The following is a 24,364-nucleotide window of genomic DNA, read 5'->3' as shown; positions in this document are numbered from 1 at the left end:
AATTATGAAACAAGAATGAGCTTTCCGTCCTATTATTTTTTTTCCCCCGTCAAAACTTACGATAATGAATGGTTCGATCAAATTTTACAAAAAAAGAGAGCCTTGCTTTTTCCTAATCGATTTTACTTGAGAGTCACTTTTAAGAACTTTCGTTTAATGCAAATCAAAACGTAACGATGACATCTGTTCAAAAGCACAATATTTTTCGTCCGAAAAGATTGCAGCAAATGATTTAATTACTTTTTATGTAAATTTTGTAAACGTTAGAAAAATTGTCAATTTTATACTGATTTCTTATTTCAAATTATAGGTTTATTAGCGCTCGGATGAATTCAATAGAATAATATATAAAATGCGAATGGGGGCTGAATCAGCAAACATTTTCAAATCTTGCGTAATTTCGCGTGCCTCTATAAAAATCGCCGGATGACTTGTGAAAGACCCTCCCAAGCCGTGAGCCACGAAATAATTATTGTAATTTTGGAAATTTCCTTAAACCCAATAGAAAGCGCGCGAAGCTTATCGAATTTTTCACGAGTCTTTCGCGTGACTGGCCCTTCGATATCGCTCAGATTTTCCGTAAATGAGCAAAGAAGACTTGGTCATAACTTTTCCCGAAAGTATGCACCTCTGCACCGTCACGATTTTCCTCTTTAATTGCGCGTAATTAAGGTAAAAGTAAAATTAACCAAAGCGCATTAACTTATCGTCCCGATACCGTTAAGGGTTTGGAATTCGTTGCATACCGGCTAGTCGAAAGTCATATTTAAGCGGAGGCACGGCTCGTCGCTACCAATCAGTCGTGAAAGGGCAGACGAGCATAATGCAGGCACTGGCATCGGTTTTGTTGCTGCTCTCCACCTCGGCGCTGCTCGTCCAGGCTGGCACTCTTCCAGCAGCCGAAGAGACTAAAGCCGTCAACATCACCAACAACGGCTTCTCTGTGCAAACTGGCTACGAAGGCTACGTCGCCCCCGTCAGTCGATCGGTGGCCGAAAAACCGGACAAAGCCAAGTATGATTTCCTTGAGAGTATCACGCATCTCAAGAACATTGCCATCACTGCCAGAGCTTTGCTGCTGCCTTTCGCGCACAAGATCTTTGCTGGCGCTAAGTTCCTCTCGTTCTTTTTACTCTGGGGAGTCGTCGCTACTCATGCGGTTTGCAAGTTCACGTCGTTCTGCTCGTTCAACATGAATTTGCCGAACATCAACAAAGAGGTTCGTTTTATCTACAGATTTCCTTATCGTTGTGTTTTTTTCTTTTTTCAAGATATTTGAATTTGTCTTTTGTTTAATGAAAGCAAATTGATAATCATTAGATTTTCAATGGCTTTGTTCTTGCGAAATGTCAAGTAATTGCCACTCCAATACCATAACAATAAGTTTTAATTTGCAGAACATCAAAGCCCGCATAGAGAACGTGGCGAGACCGTACATGAGCGACGAGAACTTGGACTACACCTTGAAATTAGCAAGATCAGCGATGGACAGTTACACCTCGGTCAAAAACTTCATTTAATGCACGCAAAGTCCATAGTCAGGCTAACCTATTCACCGTAGCCGCGTTCGTCGAGTAATCGCGTTTATTTATTTTCATTAAACATCAAAATTCAAAAAAAAAATTGTTGTAAAAAAAAAAGAAATTTTTGTACAGAGAATGGAAAAATAAAGGTGATGCCCTGGAAAGAATAAAATCCCATTGACTCGCTTAAGGAACGAAGTGGTCTTCCCGTTCTCCTCTTCGAACTCGCGCCGCGAGGCGTAGCAACCGCGCGGGCACTTGTCGCCCGAGCCCAAGTCCAATGAGGCGCACGACGTGACAGCGTGCGTACATGCGCGTACTTCCCCATACGATACGTAAACAGGCGCGATCGAGCTACACGATCGCCGACCGTGACGCGTGTCGCTAGCGCGCGTCGATCGAGAGTCGCCGTCGGCAGAGACGCGCACGAGCGTGTCGGTCGCCGAGGGAAAAAGAAAAATGAACGCGAGAACAAAAACAAAACGACGAAAAAACCGGGAGATAGAGAGAAAGAGAGATCCGCGGCGAGATGAAGTCATTGTCGCGCGGTCGGAGCGAGCGAGGAAGCACGTCTGAATCGACAGCCAATCCGGTCCTGCCTCCTACTCCTCTCATGCGAGCAGTCGTCGTCACATCCTCGAAGAGCGAGTTCAGGCCAACGAGCGGCACGCAGTCACGACGCTCCTCTGCTGGTCGACACAACGCGCCTGCGAGCGAGCCAAAGCGCACGATGACGTCGCCAGGTCAGTATAGCGTAGACAGAGGCCCTGCGCGCGAGAGAAAGAGAGAGAGAGAGAGAGAGACAGCGTCGCCGACTGACGCCCGACCATGGCGCTGCTTGCAGGCTGGATAGCACTTGTGCTCGCCACGAGCGCAGCCCTCGGCGCCGCTCTGCCGACCACCCCGACCACCGGCAGCAGCACCGACGTCGACGAGTTCGCGCCCTATAAAGGCGAGCGTTTCGACGAGTTCGACTGGGCTCTGCTGCAGGTATACGCGCGTAATCGCGGACCGACAGCGACTATTCTGAGACGACCGCCGATCGCCCGTTGCAGAGCATGGCGTCGCACGGCCGAGGCAACATCCTGATCTCACCGATATCGCTGAAGCTGGCGCTGGTCATGCTGTACGAGGGGGCGCAGGAGGACACCGCACGGGAGCTCGCCAAGGCTCTCCGCCTGCCGGCGAGGGCCGAGGAGAGCCGCGCTCGCTACACGAGCATTCTGCGATCTCTCGAGGTACATACGCAAAGAGGCCGCGCTCGATCAGTTTGACTTTGCGTTTCTCTTTCTGCTTCTTTCTCTTCGCGAGCGGACTCTCGACACTCGAATTGGACTCACTTAAGCCCGCGCGCTCCTTCCTCGCGCTCCCAATTGATCGGCCTAGGCGAAGGCTCTCCGCGAGTCGATTGCCGTCCGATCGACGAAGAACGAAACGCGTTTCAGGAGAAGAGCCCCGAGTACACGCAGAACTACGGCAATCGCATCTACCTCGACAACACCATCCTGCCCCGCCAGTCGTACGCCGCGATCCTGGAGGCCCACTACCGCGCGAACCTCGTCAACGCGAGCTTCGCCGACTCGCACTCGGTCGCGCTGATGATCAACGACTTCGCAAGCAACGTGACCAACGGGCGCATAAGCAAGCTCATAGACGATGGTGAGAATCGACGTCGCGCGATGCCGAGAATCGACATCCGAGTCGTCTGACGGTGCCCGTGCGCGTCGCCTTGCAGAGCAGAGCTTGAAGGACGACCTGATGCTGATCGCGAGCGCGCTCTACTTCCAAGGCAACTGGGACAAGCAGCCCTTCGACGAGAAGCAGACGAGGCTGGACAAGTTTTATCTGGCCGACAAGACTGCCATCGAGGTGCCTTACATGCGGGCCAGCAAGAGCTTCTACGCGACCTACGCCGAGGAGCTCAACTCGAAGATCCTTCGGATACCCTATGCCGTGAGCTGACCTTTCGATTGGGCATTTTCTCGAGTCGCGCTTCGCTTGCGCGGCTTACTTGTCTTCGCGTGCTTGCAGGGCCGCAAATACGCGATGTACTTCGTGCTGCCGCAGTCGCCCGGTCAGCTGAACTTCGTGCTGCAGAAGATCACGCCGAAGCTGCTGGCCGAGAAAATGTCGACGCTGCAGCTCGTACCCGTCGACGTACTGCTCCCCAAATTCCAATTTGACTTCACCAGCCACTTGCAGAGCAACCTTCGCGAGGTAGGTTCGACGAAGCGAAGCACGCGACAATCGATCGAGGCGCTGACTGGCGATTATGTTCAGCTGGGCATCCGCGACATCTTCGAGGCCACGGCCACTCTCACGGGCATACAGAAGTCCAAGTCCACCAGCAGGCGACTCGCCGTCTCGGATGTCGTGCAGAAGGCGGGAATCGAGATCAACGAAAAGGGAACCACGGCTTACGTTGCCACCAGTGCGTACATCATGCGTCTTTGTCGTATCGAATGGTCGAAGGCCGATTTTATTTGCATTTCAATGACGCTTTCGGGAGAAGTGAGAACGAGCGAGGTGTGAATGGCCAGCTCTGTGCTCTGAACCAGAGATTCCATTCGACCATTCGACTCTCGGTTAAACGAGTTCGTTGTCACACGGCTGACTTGGATGTGTTTTACGTTGGACTGTCGTTCAATTTACTTCTCTTTTTTTCTTTTCGACGCGCTTATCGCAACACTTTGGCACTTTTTACCGATGCGCTTGCCCGACGTGATTTTTGACGAATCAGTTAAAAGCTGGTTACGTACAACTGCGCGCGATCGGAAGTCGGGAGAAATAATTGTTCCCACGGTTTTCAAAGATCATCGGTTCCCGATATGCCATTGAACTTTTTCTCGTGTTTTGTTCTTTTTCGTTTACTTTTCTTGTCTTTTCTTTTTTTGTTTTCGTTTTGTTTCGCTCTTTTTTCGCTAACGCGCAATGGGAAGCTCGAAAAGTCCGAAATTGTACACTGCAAACAGAGAGCTCGCTCGCAAGGACTGCACCGTGTGATTATACTGGAAGCGCATGCCCCGCGCTAATTTCATTTCTCTGACCGCGCCGGTTGCTTTCCTCATCGGTAGCGTTTAACTTCCGAACGATAACTTTGTTTTTTTAACGTCTCGATCGTCGCGCTTCTCCGTCGTAAAAGAGGGCACAGCGGCAAGCGTACTCGCCTCCATCGCCGCATCCCCGGCAAATAATTGCTCGCTGGCGTCGGCGTTTCGTCTATCGCGAGCGAGCAGCCGAAATTACGGGGCTGCGAGTGATCGTCCGCAGAAACTATTAGCTGAATGCCCAGCGTTTACCGATAATTGATGAAATGATCGGTGCTTTGGCGAGACCCGTCGAGAGAGCTCGCTCGTTTTGATTGTTTGCTTGTTGCTCGCTCGGCAGCGATCGAGCTTGGAAACAAGATGGGCGACGAGACCTTCCACGCGACTCATCCCTTCCTGTTCTACATCGAGGACGAGAGCACTGGCACTATCACCTACATGGGCATCGTCGATCATCCTCTCGAGACGAGCAGAGTCGTCAAGCCGCCGCCCGCGCTCACCTCGCAGACGCTCGGCCCAATGCCAGGTACGCGTGATCTTTGGATTTCGTTCTGGAGCGTCCATTCTTTGGCTAACGATCTCTTCATTGCTGCTAATACGTTCCGGCTCACTGGCGTTTTCGCATTTTCACGGCTACCATCTCTCCCTACTCGTGCCTTACTAAATTTCCCCAAGCTTCTCGCGTTATATTACTCTACCATTTGCAATAGATTCGTGTACTCTTGAGACGCGATCGCGATTTTCCTGCACTAGTTTCGAGTTAAATGTGCTAACGGAGAAATAGTACGAGATTTTTCCACGGCGGTGCTGTTTTTTCTTACGAAAATGTTTAACACGAATATCTATTTCACTTCGCGAATCAAAGCTGCGTGCTGGAAAATTATATTCGCGTCTAATTAAAATGCCAATATCAAAATAACAACTATCCTTAAACAGTGATTGCGGCAGTAAACATAGTCGAGGAATTAATTATGCGAAAGAAAAATATAGTCAATCCTACGCTCAATGCTTATCGCCGAAACTCATGTAAATCGCCTCGTCTTATTATAACCTGGAGTTTTATTTGACGATTCACAACTCACTGACAATAATAACTGCCAGCAACGCTCGAGGAAAAAAAAAAGCAAAAGAATTCTCGTCAAAACAGGACTGGAACAAAGTCCACTCGAATCGCTCCTTGAAAAATAAAGAAAAAGAAAAAAAAAAACACGCGTGCGCTCCGACGCCGAGCACTCATAAATTTCGCCGGGCGCGAGGTGGGGAAACGGTCGAGTCATCGACAGATCAGACCCGCGCGCCGACAAGCTTCCTCGCTCGGCTCGCAATCGATCCGACGCAGTCTCCGGATAAAAGCTCGCAGCCGACGAGCGATGCGCCAAAACGCGGCACCGGTCGCTCGCCTCCTGCTTGCTTCTCGTTTACCGCGCGCGCGAGAGAGGCGTCTTTTTCTTGCGCGCGAGGCGATCGCCCGTGTTTGTAAATACGTGCCTGCGGGAAATTGTTTTGACGCGCGCGTCTCGTACGACTGATTTTTATATACCACCAGTAGTCTCGGGAACTTTTCCAAACAAGCTCTTTTCATTTTCTTTCGCAAACAATAAATAAATAAATAAATGAAAATAGTAATAAACGTTGGTCGCCGCGTCCATACTAAAAACTCGAAATGTAACAGCACCGTTAAATTTAAATTAATCATCGGAGCCTGACCCGGTAGACAAAGTTGCCTTGATCCCACCGAGACTCTTGTATTTTATTGGACAGCGTGTCCTGCCCGCGCGGACTGCCGAATCAGCGGCTCGGTGTGTAACTTTTACGGCTTACCCGCAGCCGTTTTTATTGCGCTTCGTATGTATACGAGATGTATAAATTTTGTTTTCGTTAAGCGCACGAGCCAGTGAGTTAAAGCTTGGCGTCGCGAGCCGACAAAAGCAACGCGTACGCGTATAGCGCTACGCGCACGCGGTCCCTGAATTTATAATTTCGGAGCTGGGGCGTATTTCGTGCGTACGCCTGTAAAAAAGCAATCGCGCCGCAGTTGCCGTTGCGCAACGCGTCGATTTGCGCGCGACACGATCGACGCGGAAAAGTTCGATTTGCCGAGCGCTCTCCTTTGTCTCGCGGCCGTCACCGCAAACGATCGCGATTGATCGTTGTGCAGCGCGACCTTTACTCCTTCTCGAACGTCCCATTATTGGCGCTCGATTTGCTTTGCAGGCTCCAGCTCCGCGCAAGAGACCGACGATTACCTGGCGACTCAGAACTTCTTCAACATCGAGCTTCTTAATGTACGTATAATTGAGACGAGATAAAAGAGAAAAGGAGGAGGCCTGCAAAAACGGGGGAAATTTCGCAGGAGCTGTGCGCAGCCAAGCCCGGTAATGTGGTGGTCGGCTCGTCGAGCGTTAAGGCGGCGCTAATGGTGCTCGCCGAGGCAGCCGCGGGCAGAACGCGCCAGCAGATCGTCGCGTCCTTAAGGCTACCGACCGATCCTGCCGGCATTAGGAGAATCGCCGGTCAAACCATCGGCTCCTTCAAGGTACATCTCACTCGCGTCGATTGCTCGCAGGCGGCTTCATCGCGTCGCGTCGTATTTTTCGTCCTCCAGGATGCCCAGAGCGGCACCGAGCTGCAGTCGGCCATGAAACTGTGGACCCGGAAGGACGTGGTGCCCGCGAACAACTTGAGCGACGCTCTGCGGTACTACGGAAGCGATTTCGAGGCGGTCGATTTCGGAGACGTTGCCACGTCGGCGAGGACGGTCAACGACTGGGTGAGGAAGCGTACCAACGGGTTAATCGATTCCATCGTCGATCAGGGTAAGCGTCGCTCGACGAAGCGCCACGTGAACTGCGATTCAGTCGTCCAATTGAAACGTCACGCCTGCAGACAGTCTCGACGCCGATACGAAGGCGCTGCTGACCACGGCAGTGTACTTCAGAGGAACCTGGCTGCACGCCTTCGACAAGACCGCGACGAGGTTGAGCTGCTTCAACGTGCCGCGCGTTGGCTGCAAAGACGTGCCTCTGATGGAGAGCATCAAGACCTACAAGTACGCCGAGATCCCGAGTCTTCGCTCCGAAGTCGTGCAGATTCCTTACATCGTCGGTGACTCTTTGAACGCACGCATCGACATTGTCGGCCTCGTGCTCAATTGACCGCTTGTACTTGATCATGAAGGGCAACCGAGTGGCGATGTTGGTGCTGCTGCCTAAGAGCCAGGAGGAGGACGCACTGGAAATACTGCTCAGAGATTTGGCGTTCACGCCGCTCCCGCAGGTGCTGCGTCAACTGGAGGACGCGGAACTGTTTCTGCAGTTGCCCCGATTCTCCGTCGGCAATAAGCTCCAGCTCCAGAGCAGCCTCGGCAAGGTACGTCGCGTTCACGCTAGACGCGAGCCGACGGCGCATTCTCGATCGGTCCTTTGTCGTTCCAGCTGAAAATCACGGATCTGTTCGACTCCAAGTCGAACCTGACCGCGGGCTTCCCCAACGACGTCGTGCAGGTCGGCGCTGTGCTTCACAACGCCCGAATCGAAGTCAGCGAGGAGGGAACCATCGCCGCCGCCGCCACCGGTAATCAATCGCGCCTTTAACGACCGGCCTAACGACGATCAGAACGCAAAGAGCTTCGAGAGTCGATGAGGCGCGAGAACGAGTTTCTGATCGTATTAGCATAAAAGCCATTCCTTATCTCGGAAACGAGGCAGACGACACGGGCGTCTCTTGTTTTCTCTCCTTTGATCAGCGAAAATTAAATGTCTTTACAGGTGTTTCGGTGATACCGCTAATGGGTACACTGGTGACGAATTTCCGCGTCGACAGGCCGTTCGCCTTCCTCCTGCTGGACCTGCAGACCAACAACGTACTGTTCGCCGGCCGATACGTCCAGCCGGAGCCTTGATGCAATTCTTCGCCCGGACGCTCCCGTACTCCCGAGCCCCGCCGAGCGACTACTCTTTGTGCTTCATTCGACAAATAAATCGCAATCCTGCTGAACAGAACGCTCTTGTCACTGCGCTGCGCCCCGAAGCCCTGCGATCCCGCGTCCCAGCGAGCGCGGTACGGCGGATAGCGTCGCGACGCCGGCACTGCGGACGAACGGCAACGGCGACGTTCGACGACGCCAAGCAGACGCCGGCCAGCGAGTTTGCGCTTCGATTGGCGCGATGACGCAACTGGCGCTCGCGGCGCGCATTGTCAAACGGTGCCCCCATGGAAATTGCCCATTAACATAACTGGAAGAGGCGTCAGTTATGTACCTACGTGCGCGCGCTCGCCAGCAGTCCGTTATACCCTCTGCGCTCCCCTATCGTCCCGTCGGCGCGTAACGTCTTTTTTTTTTTCTTCTTCTTTCTTTTACCGCGAGCCATATAAAAACGCTCCCAACGAAATTTTCGAGCTATTTCCGCGAGCGGCTTTTATTGCACTGCGGAAGGGTGGCTGGCCGGCGATGCTCAGGAATTTTTCGACGCGCCGACGCGCCTTTTTACGAGTTTGAGAAACTTTTCGTTCAGGAATTTTCGCGCGCGCGGACCAAGTTTTCAGCCGCGCCTCGGGCTCCTCTCTCGCCTGTGTGCCATTGTCGCCCACGTTCGACGGCGAGCTGCCAATTACACGGCTGATTTACAGCCGCGCGTTTCAATGGTTGATTAAATTAGCGGCCAGCGGGGACTACGACGGGAGCAATCGAGCGGCAGCCCGGTTCCCGCGGCGAGAGTCCGATCGGCCGAAAGCGGAAAATGATTCATCCGGAGCGCGGATAAGAGCGCGACGGGAAAAGAGCTCAATGGCGTTACAATTACCGCGTGCGATTGATTGGGCTCTCGCGCCGTGTGCCGCGTGCCGCGTGCCGAGGCGGCGGCGCGACGCCGGCTTCCCTTTCCGCGGGGGGACGTCAATCAACCGCACCCAGTAAAAGACTCGCCCAAATTAGAGTCGACAAACGCTGTATTTTCTTTCCTTTGATGCGTATTATTCGTAAACAGCGCGAGCTTTTAAAGCCGCGTTTGATGCTGTATCTTCTTAGGCGCTGTCGCGCATTAAGACGCAACGTCTGGCGGCCAAGGTGAAAGACGGATTGCGTGGAAGTAATGAGAACGCAGAGATGTTATCTTTGAATTTATCGTTTTTAATTCGCTCAACTTGTCATTTATCCTCTTTTCATTTCGACAATATGGTTGGTTTTTCATTTATATTCTGACAATGTTTTTTCTTCGTCGCTATTTACAATGGTATTGATAATAATGATACAATAGCTTGTATTTTTTTAATTAACTAATCATAATTGTACACGTCTACTACAAATATACAGATTTCGCACTTCATTCGCGTTTTATCATTGAAATTTTTTTTTTTTCTTACAAAAAAGAGAATGATGCACTTTTTCATTACATTATAACCTACGAAGTCTTTACAAATTTGTTGTTGTCCTTTTTACCTAAGATTATGCGTAAATTGGGATACGGCTTGAGATAGCGAGAAGAGCAAAAAAAACGACTAAATCGAACATCGAAACTTTGCTGAGAAAATACGGCCAATCGCTCTTTGTTCCAAGTGAGCAGCGGCGGAGAAAAAAGCGAAAAAAAAGGTGCGCTCGCGCGAAAGAGCAGACAGCGATCGGAGTGCTCACGCTCGTCGAGATATTTTCTCACCAAAGTTGCGCATACGCGTGGCAGTGAATAAAGATTCCTTTTGTTTCGTTTAGGACGATATTTTACCTATGTATATGTTGTATATAAGTACAAAAACCAAATGTATCGTAGAAATCTTGTATCCTTAATTCGCTGCTTCAACGAACTTGGCCGTTATTACGGGACATGCGCGCATAGGCGTCGCCTTTGAGAAAAAGCTTTACAGATGCGGAAAGCCCCAAGTCTGACTTCTGAGTAATATAACTTTAAGAGGAACATCAATGAATCTCGTCGTCGCATCGTTGTCCGATATTTCATATCATCTAATATCTTCATGATCGTCATATCACCAACAAATATTTATCATTATCGTTATAAATAAATACGTCACTCATCGCACGATTTGTGTGTAACAAAACAGCAGTCGTCAGTGCTTCGACACACCTCGCGGCATCACCGACTAGCAAGTCATCAAAATAAATCTCGATAGCACAATTTTACAAGAATAAAAAAAAAAGAAAGAAAACGAACAAACAAAGAGGAAAAAAACGAAAATTTGTGAAAAAAAGAAACGTCTTAAACAAGCCATTTGGACTTGCTAGTCCTTTGCCCGCTCGGCGTGACTTCTCGGATCCGTGGCATCGATCAAGAACCGCCTACATCGAAGATAGAAGAAAAAACGCAAAAAAAGAGAAAAAACGAGAAAAAAAGTTAATCATCGTAATGGAGATCGTCGTAGAGTGAAAGCTTATGGCGATTCCGGATTGTTACCGGCGAAAAAGCTCTCGTCCCCAATATTATTCGCAACGTCGGACCTTGAAGCGCCTTGACGCCCGAGCTTATTTTTAGTGTGTCCGCGCGCGACAGACTGTCAATGAACTCGGGCGCGAGGCTGGAAAAAAAGCTTTTCGCGCGCTCGCGCACGGATCCTCGAACGAAAAACGAAGAAGAAGGGAGAGAAAAAAAAAGGAAAAAAAAGGAGAAAAGCTCTATAAGAGCCGATTGTCGCACTTGCCCTCGACATTTTCTATAATTGTCATCCGAGCTCGATTACACGGATGCAGATGGCAATTACAAAAACATCGGTCACACACGTACATTTGTAAAGACAGGACACACACACATACACGCGCACACACACAGTCGCAGGCAGTATTTATATATAAGCTTCGCTCGCGGCCAAGCAAACAGTCAGATTCTCTTGCTTTCGCGCACACACAGACACCAACTTACGAGAATACGCACGCGTTACCGAATTACGAGCTACATCAATAATCAACAATGATAATAAATTAGTTCTGTACAGGAGTTGTGTGTGCGCATCGCGCGTCACGTCACGATTGATATACATCACTGTGTGTGTATATATATATATATAATATATATATGTACCTATGCGCAGCATTTCTTTCGTATTCGAGTGAAGACTAAGAGCTAAGTAAAGCGGGCGGTGCGCCCGCACACAGCATCCGTTTGAAGAGAGTGACTTCGGAGTGGCCGCTAGACCTCGGTGGCCAGGGTGTCGCGCGACAGGTCGTGCCTGTAGTGCTCGTCGATGACGTAGACGGGCGAGCAGCCCGAGTCGAGGTCGTCGGGCGGCGCCTCCGCCAGGCCGGCGGCGCCGGGCCTCTTGAGGTCGGCGCAGCCGGCGGCCGAGCAGCAGCCGGCCTCGGGCGCGAACAGGCTGGAGGCGCGCTTGGGCTCGAGCAGCTGGCAGACCGAGGCGCACGAGTCCTTCTCCTTGTGGTAGAGGTGCTGCGAGGCGCGGTGCGCCGCCGCCTCGGTGTTGAGCTGCTTGGTGGCGCGCGGGCGCGCCTCGGCCGCGGGCTCGGGCTTGTAGCCCTCGTCGTAGGCGCTGTCGGCGTTGTTGATGCTCTTGCTGGCCGCCGCGGCCGTCCAGGTGTTCTTGATCATGTGGCTGTCGCCGCAGGCGGCCGCGCCGGGCTCGCAGGGCGGCGACAGCAGCGCGCCCGCCCGCTTGCTCATGCTGCTGTGCACGGCGTTGCGCTCGTTCTGCAGGCGCGCCTCCTCGTCGGCCTTGGCCTGCTCGCGCTTCTGGCGGCGCTTCATGCACATGACCGCGAGCGCGGCCACGAGCACGAAGGCCGGCACGGCCGTGGAGATGGTCGCGATGACGACGACGTGCTCGGTGGTGAGGGCCGCGTGGCGGGCCTCGGGCGCGGCGGCCACGTGGCCGCGCGGCCGGTCGGCCGCCCAGAAGCCGGCGGCGCCGGGCCGCGCGGGCTCGGCGCAGGTCTCGCCGCGCCAGCCGTCCGGGCAGTCGCAGACGAAGCCGTTGCCGCGCTGGCTGCGGCAGCTGCCGCCGTGCAGGCACGGCGAGTTCTTGCACTCGTCGAAGATGAGGCTGCAGTCGCGCCCGGCGAAGCCCGGCCGGCAGGTGCACTTCCACTCGCTGGCCGTGGAGGTGCAGTTGCCGCCGTTGGCGCACACCTTGTACTGGCAGAGGTCCACGCGCTCGGCGCAGTGCTTGCCGGTGAAGCCGGCCGCGCACTGGCAGCGGAACTTGTTCACCAGGTCCACGCAGGAGCCGCCGTTCAGGCAGGGCGCGCCCTGGCAGTCGTCCACGTTCACCTGGCACTGCTCGCCGGCGAAGCCCGGCGGGCAGCTGCAGCGGAACCCGGCCGTGAGGTCGGCGCAGCTGCCGCCGTTGGCGCACGGGTTGGAGGCGCACTCGTCGATCTGCTGCGCGCAGTCGGCGCCGGCGAAGCCCGCCGGGCAGTGGCAGGTGAAGCCGCGCTCGCTGCTGTCCTCGCACGTGGCGCCGCGGGCGCAGGGCCCGTCGCGGCACGAGCGCGAGCTCACCTCGCAGTGGCGCCCGCGCCAGCCGGCCGGGCAGGCGCAGCGGTAGCGGCGCGCGATCGCCGGCCCCTCGGCGGCCTCCGGGCTGCTGGCGTTGCCGCTCGCGCTCACGCACGTGGCCTGGTTCAGGCAGGGCTGGCTCTGGCAGTCGAGCAGCGGCGTCTCGCAGTCGGTGCCGGTGAAGCCGGGCGCGCACGAGCACGTGTACGAGCCCTCGCCGGTGTTGAAGCAGGTGCCGCCGTTGCGGCAGGGCTTGTGGTTGGTGCAGAAGTTCAGGTCCTGGTTGCAGAACAGCCCGCCCCAGCCCTCGTCGCACAGGCACTCCCAGGGCTTCTGGCAGCTGCCGTGCAGGCAGCCGGGGTAGCGCTCGCACTGGTCGCAGAACTCGCCGGTCCAGCCGTTGTGACAGCTATCGGACAGAAGAGCATTGCGCGCGCGCGCGCGCGGCTTAGTCATGGTCGCTCAGCTGAAAGCCGCCGGCAGCCGGTGCTGCAGCGGTGAGGTAACAGGATAAGGGCCTCGGGCGGCATGGCAGCTCGACACGAGCAGCGGCGGCGGCGGCGGCGGCGGCGGCGACGGCGGCTCAATCCAGTGAGTGAGTGAGAGAGAGGATGTGGCGGTGGTCGGCCATTACTTTGTCCGCCGGAGAGAGAGAGGGAGCACACGGGTAGGCGAAAAAGAGAAAAGGAAAACGAGAGAGCGGCAGGGAGGAAGGGAGGGAGGGGGGATGAGTCGCCGAGTAGTGTTCCCACGGTTTGAGCCGCGCGCGCGAGCCTGCAGAGAGCCGCTCAGTATGCGGGTCAAGGAAAGGTTACGCTCGCGCTCTCCCGCGCGCGCGTGTGTGTCTGTCTGTAGGCATATGTGTATATGTGTTTGCGAGAGAGGTGCGCGCCGCATGACTATACCATTAAATCCCATATACACCGGCAGAAGAGAGGAGTCTGCTGCAGCCGCCGCCGCCACTGCCTCTCTTTCTTCTCCTCTCTCTCTCTCTTTCGCTACTTGTTCGAAAAGCTAGAGAGAGTTTGTTGGTTCGGGGTGCATCATTACCGAGAGGAAGGAAGGAACGGCTCGAGGCAACGACGGCGCTGGTGGTGGCGGCAGTAGACTTCTCGAAAATTGCGCAACGAATTTATTCCAATTGAATCGTCATAACTCTGTCCCTCTTTCTCTCGTCGCTCTAGAGAGAGAGAGAGAGAGTAAGGGGGGGAGAGAGAGAGAGAGAGAGAGAGAGAGAGTATGAGAGCTCGACCTGAGAAAGAGAGTCAGCAGAGAGGAGATAATTTATGCGGCTCCTCTCTTCGCTCGAAATCCCGGGGACATTATTTCAATGGGATTACGAGGCCGATAAAAAAGCGATTTTACGACAAGTTCCGATCCGCCGCGCGAGATAAGCCCAAACCCGTTCTCAAAATGCTAATCGGCCGCGCGCGCGCGCGCGAGAGAGGAGCTGCGGGATGATGCAGCTCCCACGGCGCGCGAGGAGAGCCGAGCCTCATACTCGAACATGTGTGCGCCCGAGGGACACGCGCGTTTCCGCGTCCTGCTAATTCGGCGAATCGCCGCGAGTAATTAATCGATCGCTGCGTGCTGCTGCCCGCGCCGAGGCTTTCCCTCTGGAGGGTGGGGACACCGGGGATCCGGCGAGCGATGCGCCTATACTCACGTGCACTCGTTGGGTCGGCTGCAGTGTCCGTGTTGCTCGTCGCATCCGGCCAGGCAGTGGGCTGAAACAGGCGAGCAGGAAAAAAGTCAAGCAAAAATCAAGGATGAGCATGCTTTGCGCCCGCGAGGAGCGCAGAGGTTATAAGCCGAGAGGTCGGCGATCCTCTCTCTCTCTCTCTCTCCTCTCCTCTCGTCGGGAATGCAAGTGAAAGTGCATAGCCGAGCGTCGACTGCGGTGGCGGCGGCGGCGGCGGCTCTCGCAGCGAATTCGCGAGAGAGAGAGAGAGAGATTAATACCGAGTGAGTCCGGGTGACCTTGATAAAGTCGAGCTCGTGTGTGAGAGAGAATCGCGCGAGAGAGCGGAGGGTCTCGACCAGAGAGAGCGAGTATTTATAGTCGAATCGCAGGGATTCCTCGGATCCGCTCGCGCGAGCTCCAGCGCCGGCGAAAATACGCCCTTTAAACCTCGCACAGCGCAATGAGAGACCGAGAGAGAGAGCGAGAGAGAGAACGTAACGGCGACGATCGATCGATCGTCTCTCTCACTCTGGTTTGCGCGCGCTCGGAAAAGTCGACACACACGGCAGCTGCGGGTTAAAGCGCCTCGAGGCCTCTTGCCGCGCACAGCTGCCGCAGCTGCTGCCCCGACCTTTCCCCTTGATGGCGCGCGCTCGCTCGCTCGCTCGCTCGCCCGTCTGTGTACGTGTGTTGTCGCCCGTGCGACGACGACTGCGACGACGGCGACGACCGTTAGCCGGCGTACGTATACGATCGATGCCGCGACTACGACATTTGTCGGTCAGCTCTGCTCGGCGCGCCGCTGCAGGTGCAACGACCGCGAAACTCGAGCCGCGCAAGAAAGTAACCCACGTGGAAAGCTCCAGCGACGCTGCTGTCGACGCCTCTGCCTCACCGTCGCAACAGTCGTCATCGTTACTACAGTTACATTATTATGACTTGTCGCCTCGCCAACACGAAAACAAAGCACGCCGCAGTGGCGCGGATTTTCGAGAGAGAGAGAGAGAGAGAGAGAGAGAGAGACCGCGTAGCTTCTCTCCGGCGCACAGGTAGTCGAGCGAGAGAGAGAGAAGAGCGGAGGAGAGAGGCGGGCGCATGAAGCGTGGGAAGTTGCGCCGAGCAGCAGCAGCAGCAACAGCAGCAGCCGGCTCGCGCGCGCACACACACACACACACACACACACACACACACACACACACACACACACACACACACACACACACACACACACACACACACACACACACACACACTCGGAACACACGTTGCTGCTGCTTGCTGCCTCGTCCCTATGGCAACCACTCTCTCACTCTCTCTCTCTCTCTCTGATTCCCGAGATCTCGCCGATTCTTACGCAAGCGAAGGCGCGCGCGCGCGGAGGCGAGAAAGTATAATAGCAAAGCTACTTACGACTAGCGCAATAATCGCCTTTCCAGCCGGACAGGCAGACGCGCTCGCCGGTGGGCGAGCACCTGTAGTGGCCGAAGTTGTCGTCGCGCGGCCGACAGAGGTTCTCGCAGCCCTTGCCGTAGTAGTGGGCCGCGCAGGTCACGCGGTACTGGTATACCATCGCCGAGTGGTGCGAGCTGTGCACGTCCTCGATCCATTCCGGGCCGACGTCCAGCCAGCGCTGCGTGGCCAGCCTCGTGATGATCACCCGCTCGCTCGGGCTACCTGCAAAACGCGCAATTGCCGTGGCTTTCAGAGCGAGCCTCCGCCGAGGGGAATCCGCCGGCGCTCGATAAAATGCGAGCCCGTTATCTCTCGCGCGCTCGCAAAAGAAAGCCCAGTCCGTAGTAAATCTCGCGCGCCGGCGTGCAGCGGCCGAAAAAGAGAGAAAAAAGACGAAGACGAGGAAGAAAAGAAAAGAAAAAAAAAAAAAAAAAAGAGGAAAGATCAAGAAGCAGGAGGAAAAAGGGAGCGCGAGGGGAGAGGGAGGACGCTACGTTTAGCTAGCGATTCAGCAGAACCGGGAATAAAGGCAGAAATCCGGCGTGCATCGTGAGGTTTTTCGGAGCTTTTTCGCTCTGGCAAGAGTCACGTGCTGTTGGCAGCAGTAGCAGTAGCAGCAGCAAAGAGTGCATTAGGACAAAGGCCCGTGGCTCTGCGTACATACGAGCACATCGGACAGAGAGAGAGAGAGAGAGAGAGAGAGAGATGGGATCCGGATGGCCTGTGTGCCGCTGCTGCTGCTGCTCGTGTGTTGGAGGAGAAGGAAACAGCGGAGGAGGAGGACGCGCACGAGGTGGGGATGTCGTTGCAGGTGTACTGGTGTGCGAGGGGGCAGGCAGGCGAGCGTGTTTGGCGAAAGGCCTGAGAAAGGAAGCACCAGCATCCCGCCAGAGAGCCTGCACCTATATAGGTATACGCGGCCCTGGCGCTGCTCGCTGCACGTAACATAAAGGGCCACATTGTGAGGACCCGGCGACAATGGAGCGCCCCCGTGCGAGAGCAGCGGCCCGGGCTATTTGTCGAAAAAAAGACCGAGAGCGAAACTTGTCCTCCTGCTTCCTTCCTTATTTTTTTTATTTTTTTATTTATGCATTTTTTTTCTATTTTTTGCCAGAAGTGTGCTAAATGTGCGCTGCGCCCGGTGTACTTACCGGTGGAGTTGCCGCTGCCGTCACTGCTGTCGTGGAAGGCCTCGACGATCAGAGAGAACGTGCCCTGCAACAAACATGCGCGCGAATTAGTATACGCACTCTCTCACGTTCGTGCATTCGTCCCCATTCACTCGCACGTATACTCGGCACCGACGTACGCACACGCGCGCAGATGGGAGGACGCATCGATTCAAGGGGCGCTATTAATTTTTTCGAAAGAGAGAGAGAGAGAGAGACACACACACGCGCGCGCGCGTACGAGCGGCAAGAAAGGAATCCCGAAGAATGTCGCCGGTGGAACATTTGTCAGGGAGCTGAGTTATGTTTGCGGTCTTTGGACTGTGGCGCGCGCGTATTTTCGAAAGGGCTCGGCGCAAGGACAAGGATCGCCAACTTCTCTCTCTCTCTCGCTCTCCTCGTCGTCGAAAGGAGGAGGAGGTAGCCAACATATCCGCACACTCGCATGCGTATAGAGAGAAAGAGAGAGAGAGCCGAAAGGAGAGAGATAAATTACCGCGGCGGAGAGACAAATGCCACCGTGATCGGCCGCTAATTTATTGCAGACCGAAAACGCAAAAACCGAGGCGCACGATACGCTGCGCCCGGCGATTCCGTTCCCACGCGGGAAAATGCGCGCTCGCGACGATCGTCCCGCGGAGCGCGATCAGCTGATCCTCGCACGCTGCCGCGGGCGCGCGACTCTCGGGGGGCGACGCGGCGCACGTGCGCGCCCGACTCCTGCCCGCCCCGAGCCGCGCCACGGCGGAAAACTTTCTAAAAATATCCGCGCTCGGTCGCAAGCTCCTCTCTCTCTCTCTCTCTCTCTCTCACGTGGGGGTCGCGCGCGCGCGCGCTCCGTTGTAAATAACGTGACAATGCGCGGGCCCGTCGGCGGCGACCTTCGCGCTGGAGACGACGGCGACGAGCCGGCACATCTGGCGAGGCGGAGCAGCGCTCCGGCAGTCGCTTGGCTAGTCCCTTGTCGCTTTTCTCCGACTCTTTGTCTAGCCGCGCGCCCGCGCTCCGCTCTCTCTCTCTCTCGCTCTCCGCGCCCAGATGTGCGCGCGCGACCGGTCACTCGCTCCCACGGCGCAGGCACACAACTCACCGGCCAGGTAAAGTCGAAGGGGAAGCGGATGGGGCTGGTCAGATTGCTGGCGCTGGTCAGCGAGTTCTCGCCGAGCACCGGCGTCACCACGTCGCCGTAGGTGCACGGCGTGGTGGTGTCGATGTTGACCTGGTACTGCTTGAGGCACACGCGGAAGCGCGTCCTGCAGACGCCGGTGCACCGGCCCTGCGCCGTGCTCGCCTGGCCCGAGCAGCACTTGCCCAGGCTGTCCTTGCCGTTCTCGTTGGCGAACGACTTGAGCCGCAGCTCGAACACCCCCGAGGCCTCCACCTGCAACACGCGCAACGCAGCCGACGTTCAGGCACTGGCAGCACCACTTCTCGCGCCGTCTCTGCCTCTTTGGGGAGAGTGCCAGGAAAAAAGAGGACGGAGAACAGCCGAGCGGGACCCCGGCTATTACTGGCAGACGCGTATTTATGGAGCGAGCGAGACGCTGCTCACACTTACCGCGCAAGCTGCTATCGCGAGCACCAAGCTCAAGATCAGCAAGTGCTGCTGCCGCTTGTCCATCGTCTCGCTGGCTGCTGCTGCTGTTGTCGCTCGTGGTCAAGTCGTCTAGCGCTCAGTCGTCGACGCAGCGATCGCCGAGATGCCTCATCCAGGACCACTCTACTACTAGCTCCTTGCGCCGGCTCGAGGCAGCGGCATGTCACTCTCTTTGCACTGCTTTGCTCGTCGTGTCGTGTCGGACAGACGGCAAGTATAACAACTGTTCTTCGTCGCGCACTCTTTCGTCGACGCTCGGCTTCGGAGCGGAATAGGGGAAAGCACGCACTGTTTACCCGCTGCTCTTCAGCTGGCCTGCTCCCTCGCGGCTCGTATTACTCGGCAACGACACACGCGGCTTCGACGATTCGACGCGGCGGCATGTCGCACTGGCTGAACGTGTGATGGTACGCTGCGCGCGGCTGTATCGTGCGTGTCGACGAGTCGGACGCTCGGCAGAAACTGCCTCTGGTAGGCAGTCGTCAGACGCGCTCGGCACACTCACTGTGGGGAGAGAGAGCACTGTACTGCAGCAGTGGCAACGCCCGCGACACCTCACGGCCGAATCGGCAAACTCGGGCAGTGGAGTGGAAGCGAGAGCGAGAGAAAGACGGAGAGAGAGAGAGAGAGAGAGTATGGCGCGCAGCAGACACTGACGGGACGCGCTGCAACCCTCGACTGGAGGTGGCCCTTCGCTCGGCACCCCTACTTATAATCGCGGTGTGCTCGCCGAGGAGCCAACCAGGCCGGGGGACTCGCCGACTCTCGTGCAGCTGCTGCAGCTGCACACGCGCCACCCGCCCCCACCACCGCCAGCCCGGGGCACGCGTCGCACGCGCCGCCGCCGCCGCCACCACCGACGACTCTCGCTCGTTCGCTCGCTCTTTCTCTTTCTCTCTCTCCACGCTGCGGAAAATCCGATGCATGCGCGTCCGACCTGCTGATGCTGCGCCCTGTTCTCCCTCGAGTGTGTGTGCACACTGGTGCTGCATTGTCCGGTTGCAGCTTGCGCTAATGTCGTCTTTTAGGGCGCAAGCTCTCGTGTCTCGGAGACGAGTGGACAAGCGAGATTGCAAGCTCCAGTGGAGCTTCCGTCAAGGAATGCGTATAGGAAACGTCGTGGCGTTGTTTTTTGGCTTTTCTTTCGCTCTCTCTCTCTCTCTCTCTCTCTCTCTCTCTCTCTCTCCCTCTCTCTCTCTCTCTCTCTCTTTGTATCTTCTTGTGTCCGGAACGCGGGCTAACGAAGCTCATTGCCGGCAATTGAAACTCGCGTCACGCGCTCCCGTTCGGCTGTAATGAATCCCACTGCCGCGTAAGATCTGGCCCTTATCGAGTCAAGAGTCGCTTCCGGTCCAGCTCCCAGCAGTCCGAGAGCGATAGGCGCTTGTTGTCACAGCTGCGCTGCGGCGAAACCCTTGAACCGTCGCGGAAAACGAAGAGCGGCCGACTCCGTCTCGGGGCAGAGGCTACACCTTTTTACGCGATCCAAGCTCCCTCGCCGACCTATCAATAAAGCTCCGTGCGCGCGACGGGCGCGCGATGGAATGCGCGTCATCGGCAATATTTATTTACATCGGCGCGATACCGGGAGCGCGAACGCGTCCGGCGACGCGCGAACGCAAAAATCGGGCGCACTTGCCGGGCGCGGCGGTGGTGCCGCGAGCGCCGGAAGTCTTTCCATCTGGCCCCTGGCTCTGACCTGTTGAACCACCTCGTGACCGGAAGCTAAAGCGCACATGCGGGTTGCTCCAACCAAGCAAACAACACAATCCCAAGGGCTTCTTCTGCTTCGTCTCTTTCCTCCTGCCTCTTCCTTTTTTCTTCTTCTAAATTTCGCGAGTGGCTATTTACGCTCCATGTTGCGCGTTGTTTACGCAGATGGTCGTGCCCTGCTAGTTTCGGTTTTGCTTTATTTATTCATTTTTTACTCTCAGATTTTTTTAATTTATTTAACTATTTACTTTTGGACCACGCTAACTCGCGTGAATTTCAACAATCTCTTTGTGTTTTCTTGTTCGAGCGCTTCGAATTGCGTCGGCGATGCCGGTTCGATCGATTATACTTGGGCATTACTGTCAGGATCAATGATTCCAAAAGTTCGAGTGTCGCATGCTTTTTTCATACGCATATAATTGCTGACTCAGAGGTGATAGATACGCTGACCTCTCCACGTAACTCATGAACTTGTCGAAAGTAAAATATGGTTTTCCTGGAAATCGGCAGTACCAGGAAACACTTTGAAGGTATAAAAAAACGTAGCCCACGCCGTGCAAACCAACGCAGCGTTAACAGTCCCAAAAACCCGAGGGGAGGGACAGCGATGCGTATCGATCGAGCGGCAACGCGTCGATATTCCCCTCGATCGAAAAAAATCAAGGAGAGAAAGGGAAAAGGAGATCCGTCGGAAACCACCGAGCGACGTGGCACGATTCCCCCGCCCCTGGCCGCGCACAACCACCGTGCGCATACGTGCGCACGTACGCGGGGAAAATCAACAGCTTGCCCCTGGCTCGTTCGACCACTTGCTCGGCTTCCGCCGCCGGCGCGCGGAAAAATCTTTTCATCGCCCTCGCGGCCGGGACGTGCCCGGAGCCCGCTCGGCTTGGATTTTGCGCGCGTTATGCCTCCGCGAGCAGCTGTCGCGAAAAAATCACACCGCGCGAGCGCGCGCGTGTCTAGTCTCAAGGACAAAGCCCGCGCCGCGGCGTTGGGCTTCCGGCGAAGGCTTCCGGAGGACGCGGCACGCGCCCGAGCCAAGCCGAGCGCGCCCGAAGCTTTTTTCGGCGAGCGCCGATGCTAATCGCGCAGCTGCCGCTCGCTCCGCTCTCTTTGTGCGTGTGCGCGTGGATTCGACGCAGGCAGTTGCGCCGCTCTCGGCCCGATGCACTTGAGCCGACCCGTACCGCATGACGAAAGATGCGGAGGCTGCAGCCTCGGGGCCCGTACTCTCCCTCCCTCTCCCTCCCTCTCTCTCTCTCTCTCTCTCTCTCTCCTTGTGTTGCGTTTTATTACGCCGATGCTCGCCTGCGTGTTTTTCTTTTTTTTCACAATTTTCGCTCTCTGTTTTGACGTGTAAGATCTTCGTCCTGTTATCGTTTGCTCTCGACGATAATTTTTATCGATGCTCGCGTAGCTATCTTTTGTTATTATTTTTTTTTCGCAGTTGCGTAAATCGGCGCCGATACTCTCGAGTTATAAATCATTGTATTTGGGAATGAATAATGATGAGCAGAAAAGATTTAGTGCAGCTGTTTCCTCGAGTTAGCTGTTTCCTCCGCCCGCCCGCAAAAAAAAAATGAAACGAAAAAAAAAACCATGAAACAAAAAAACCCGGAAAGTCTTTTCAAATTAAAATATTGTAAACGTGTTGGAGCGCTGCAGTGCGGAGCGATTGACAATCGAACTTTTACGATTGACATACGAAACGCGAGTTGAGGAGGAAGCACACGCGTGAGAATTTCCAAGCTCGAGCGCCCGAATCCTCCCAGGTAAAAGAAAGGTGGAGAATGGGACAGAAGCGCGTATTATTTCAAGAGCTCCGAAATTCATTTATCCATCTGCTCCGACAACGAGATCGCCGGCACATCGGTAACCCGTTCGGCGCAAAACTGTTTATTTATTGACGTTGTCGCACAGAAGCCCAGACAGAGAGAGAGACCGAAAGAGCAGCCGCGTAGAGACGGACGAGAAGAACAATCTGGAGCACGGTGTCAGTCTCGACATTCGGCACGCGCGGGCGCGGCACAATGCGGAGACTCTCGTCGCGGAAGAAAAGGAAAAGTCTCGGGCCAGCCTCGCCTCTCTCTCTCTCACGGGGCTTTCGGGAGGGGGGAGGGCGACAGAGAGAGAGAGAGAGAGAAAATCCGACCAGCGCGCGTGTGCGGAAGAAAGAAGCGCACAGCATCTGCGGCGCGAGCTCGGAGAGCGCGCGCTTTTCTTCGTCTCGAGAGGCGCGGCCTGACTTTTCCGCCAGCTGCCGCGGCGACGACGGCTGCGCCGGGGAGCTCTAGCTGCCCTTGCGATTGACAATTAATTGTCGAGCGAGCGGGTTGGCGGGAAAAACAGTAACAAAGGTGCGCGCGCGAAACCTTGGATCGTAACGACGGCGAGAAAAAAAAAAAAAATAGACGGTGAGAAACGAGCGAAGGAAAAAAACATTCGGCGCGCACGTTACGACACTCAGCGTAGGTGGGCCTCGTCGGTCGCGTTGACAAAAGCGGCGTACGCTGCACATGCGTCGTGCTACCTGCGCCTATACCCCCTCCGCCCTCTCGTCGTGCACGCAAATGCATTGGTCGGTAAAAAGCGTCGCAACAAAAGCCGAACGTTCGAGGCGCACCCCAGCGACGAGAAAAAGTCGTCCCGAGACCGGGGGGAAGGGTCATCGGGTTAGCCGGCTGCGCGCGTCGATGATGGTGCATTCGTGACCTTATTATCGCCTCGCTGTCTATAAAGCCAATGGCGGGCCCTGACTTACGAGCGTATTTATCCAGCTGCAATGTTTAAGCCGCTTACGCGAAGCAGACGGCGATCGATAGTGCGCTCTGCAGTTGGAGAAATACGCGTGCCCGCGGTGATGTCTCTCTCTCTCTCTCTCTCTCTCTCTCTCTCTCTCTCTCTCTCTCTCTCTCTCTCTGGCTTTCCAGGGGAGTCGTTACGGCACGCTCCATTGGCTCCGAGATATATCGACGCGCTGGCCGGAGATTTTCTCGGGCCGATTTCGCGGCCACGCGTTGACGAGGGCGCGCGTGCTCTTTCGACGAGCGATCGGCGGGCTGCTGACTAATTCAGCGCGAGTCGCCCGAAAATCGCTGTCGGAGGCGCGTTATCGGCTTGCGTCACGGCCCCACGCGCGCGGAATACGAAAGATCGCGCTTTGAGAACACTTCCGCCGTTCGCCCGAGGAAGAATGGAGAAAGAACAATCACGGCGAGAAAATCCGAAGGCTGCAGAGGGAACGAGGCCGCATGAGAATGCAGGTGAGCGCGTGGCCGCGGCGCGGAGAAAAGCCGGGGAATCACGAGCGAGCTGATCATCTCGCTGTCGTACTTCCGCAGCGGAAAAGCCGGCGCGACGAGGAATATTAAGCGACGCGGGCCCACCGGCCACGCAGGCCGCGGCCGGCTACCGCGTTCCGCCCTTTTAATCCCGAGCCGCGACGAGGCGGCCCACCCTTAACGCCGCGACGCTTTCCCTATTAATCATCGTCCCTCTAAGGGGACGCATTAATCAGACGGCTGTGCTTCTAGATCGCCATTGTCGTCGTGTATTTTGATTAGTCCGAAGCTCTTGTCATGAATTAATGATCTTTTTTTGCTTCCCTTTGAGGATCAATGCTGCTGTGCGCTGGTGTATTGTGGCCAGACAATTGATCCGCTGCTCGTTGGTGTGAATACTAATTGAGCTCCTGACCACGATGAGTTTTTTTTACAACACTTTTTT

The 24,364-nt window shown here is 55.5% G+C and overlaps 2 protein-coding genes across 3 annotated transcripts; one reads left to right on the top strand and one right to left on the bottom strand.

Annotated features, from left to right (window-relative positions):
- Nucleotides 1–2,120: 2,120 nt before the first annotated feature.
- On the top strand, nucleotides 2,121–8,609 carry LOC131667058 (uncharacterized). The gene is made up of 15 exons (XM_058940242.1): nucleotides 2,121–2,266; nucleotides 2,368–2,513; nucleotides 2,579–2,761; nucleotides 2,969–3,182; nucleotides 3,259–3,476; nucleotides 3,555–3,740; nucleotides 3,804–3,954; nucleotides 4,911–5,096; nucleotides 6,785–6,855; nucleotides 6,924–7,106; nucleotides 7,176–7,386; nucleotides 7,457–7,671; nucleotides 7,748–7,939; nucleotides 8,005–8,143; nucleotides 8,338–8,609. Exons 1-15 carry the CDS (start codon nucleotides 2,137–2,139, stop codon nucleotides 8,469–8,471), a joined length of 2,559 nt encoding a protein of 852 aa, XP_058796225.1. The 5' UTR covers nucleotides 2,121–2,136; the 3' UTR covers nucleotides 8,472–8,609.
- Nucleotides 8,610–10,056: 1,447 nt separating this feature from the next.
- On the bottom strand, nucleotides 10,057–19,573 carry LOC131667059 (neurogenic locus protein delta). 2 transcript variants are annotated; one of them, XM_058940244.1, is made up of 7 exons: nucleotides 18,884–19,573; nucleotides 18,416–18,706; nucleotides 17,308–17,371; nucleotides 16,115–16,378; nucleotides 14,687–14,747; nucleotides 13,024–13,429; nucleotides 10,057–12,903 (listed from the first exon to the last, which is right to left on the bottom strand). In XM_058940244.1, the coding sequence occupies exons 1-7, from the start codon at nucleotides 18,944–18,946 to the stop codon at nucleotides 11,701–11,703; spliced, it is 2,352 nt and encodes a 783-aa protein (XP_058796227.1). In that variant the 5' UTR covers nucleotides 18,947–19,573; the 3' UTR covers nucleotides 10,057–11,700. The 2 variants fall into 2 exon arrangements, with proteins under 2 accessions (XP_058796227.1, XP_058796226.1); XM_058940243.1 differs by having other exon boundaries at nucleotides 10,057–13,429.
- Nucleotides 19,574–24,364: the final 4,791 nt, after the last annotated feature.

The sequence above is a fragment of the Phymastichus coffea genome, unplaced genomic scaffold (genome assembly GCF_024137745.1).
Source record: "Phymastichus coffea isolate CEN01 unplaced genomic scaffold, Cenicafe_Pcof_1.1 PCOF00062, whole genome shotgun sequence".
Taxonomy (NCBI): Eukaryota; Metazoa; Arthropoda; class Insecta; order Hymenoptera; family Eulophidae; genus Phymastichus; species Phymastichus coffea.
This window is presented reverse-complemented; position numbering and strand designations above follow the sequence as displayed.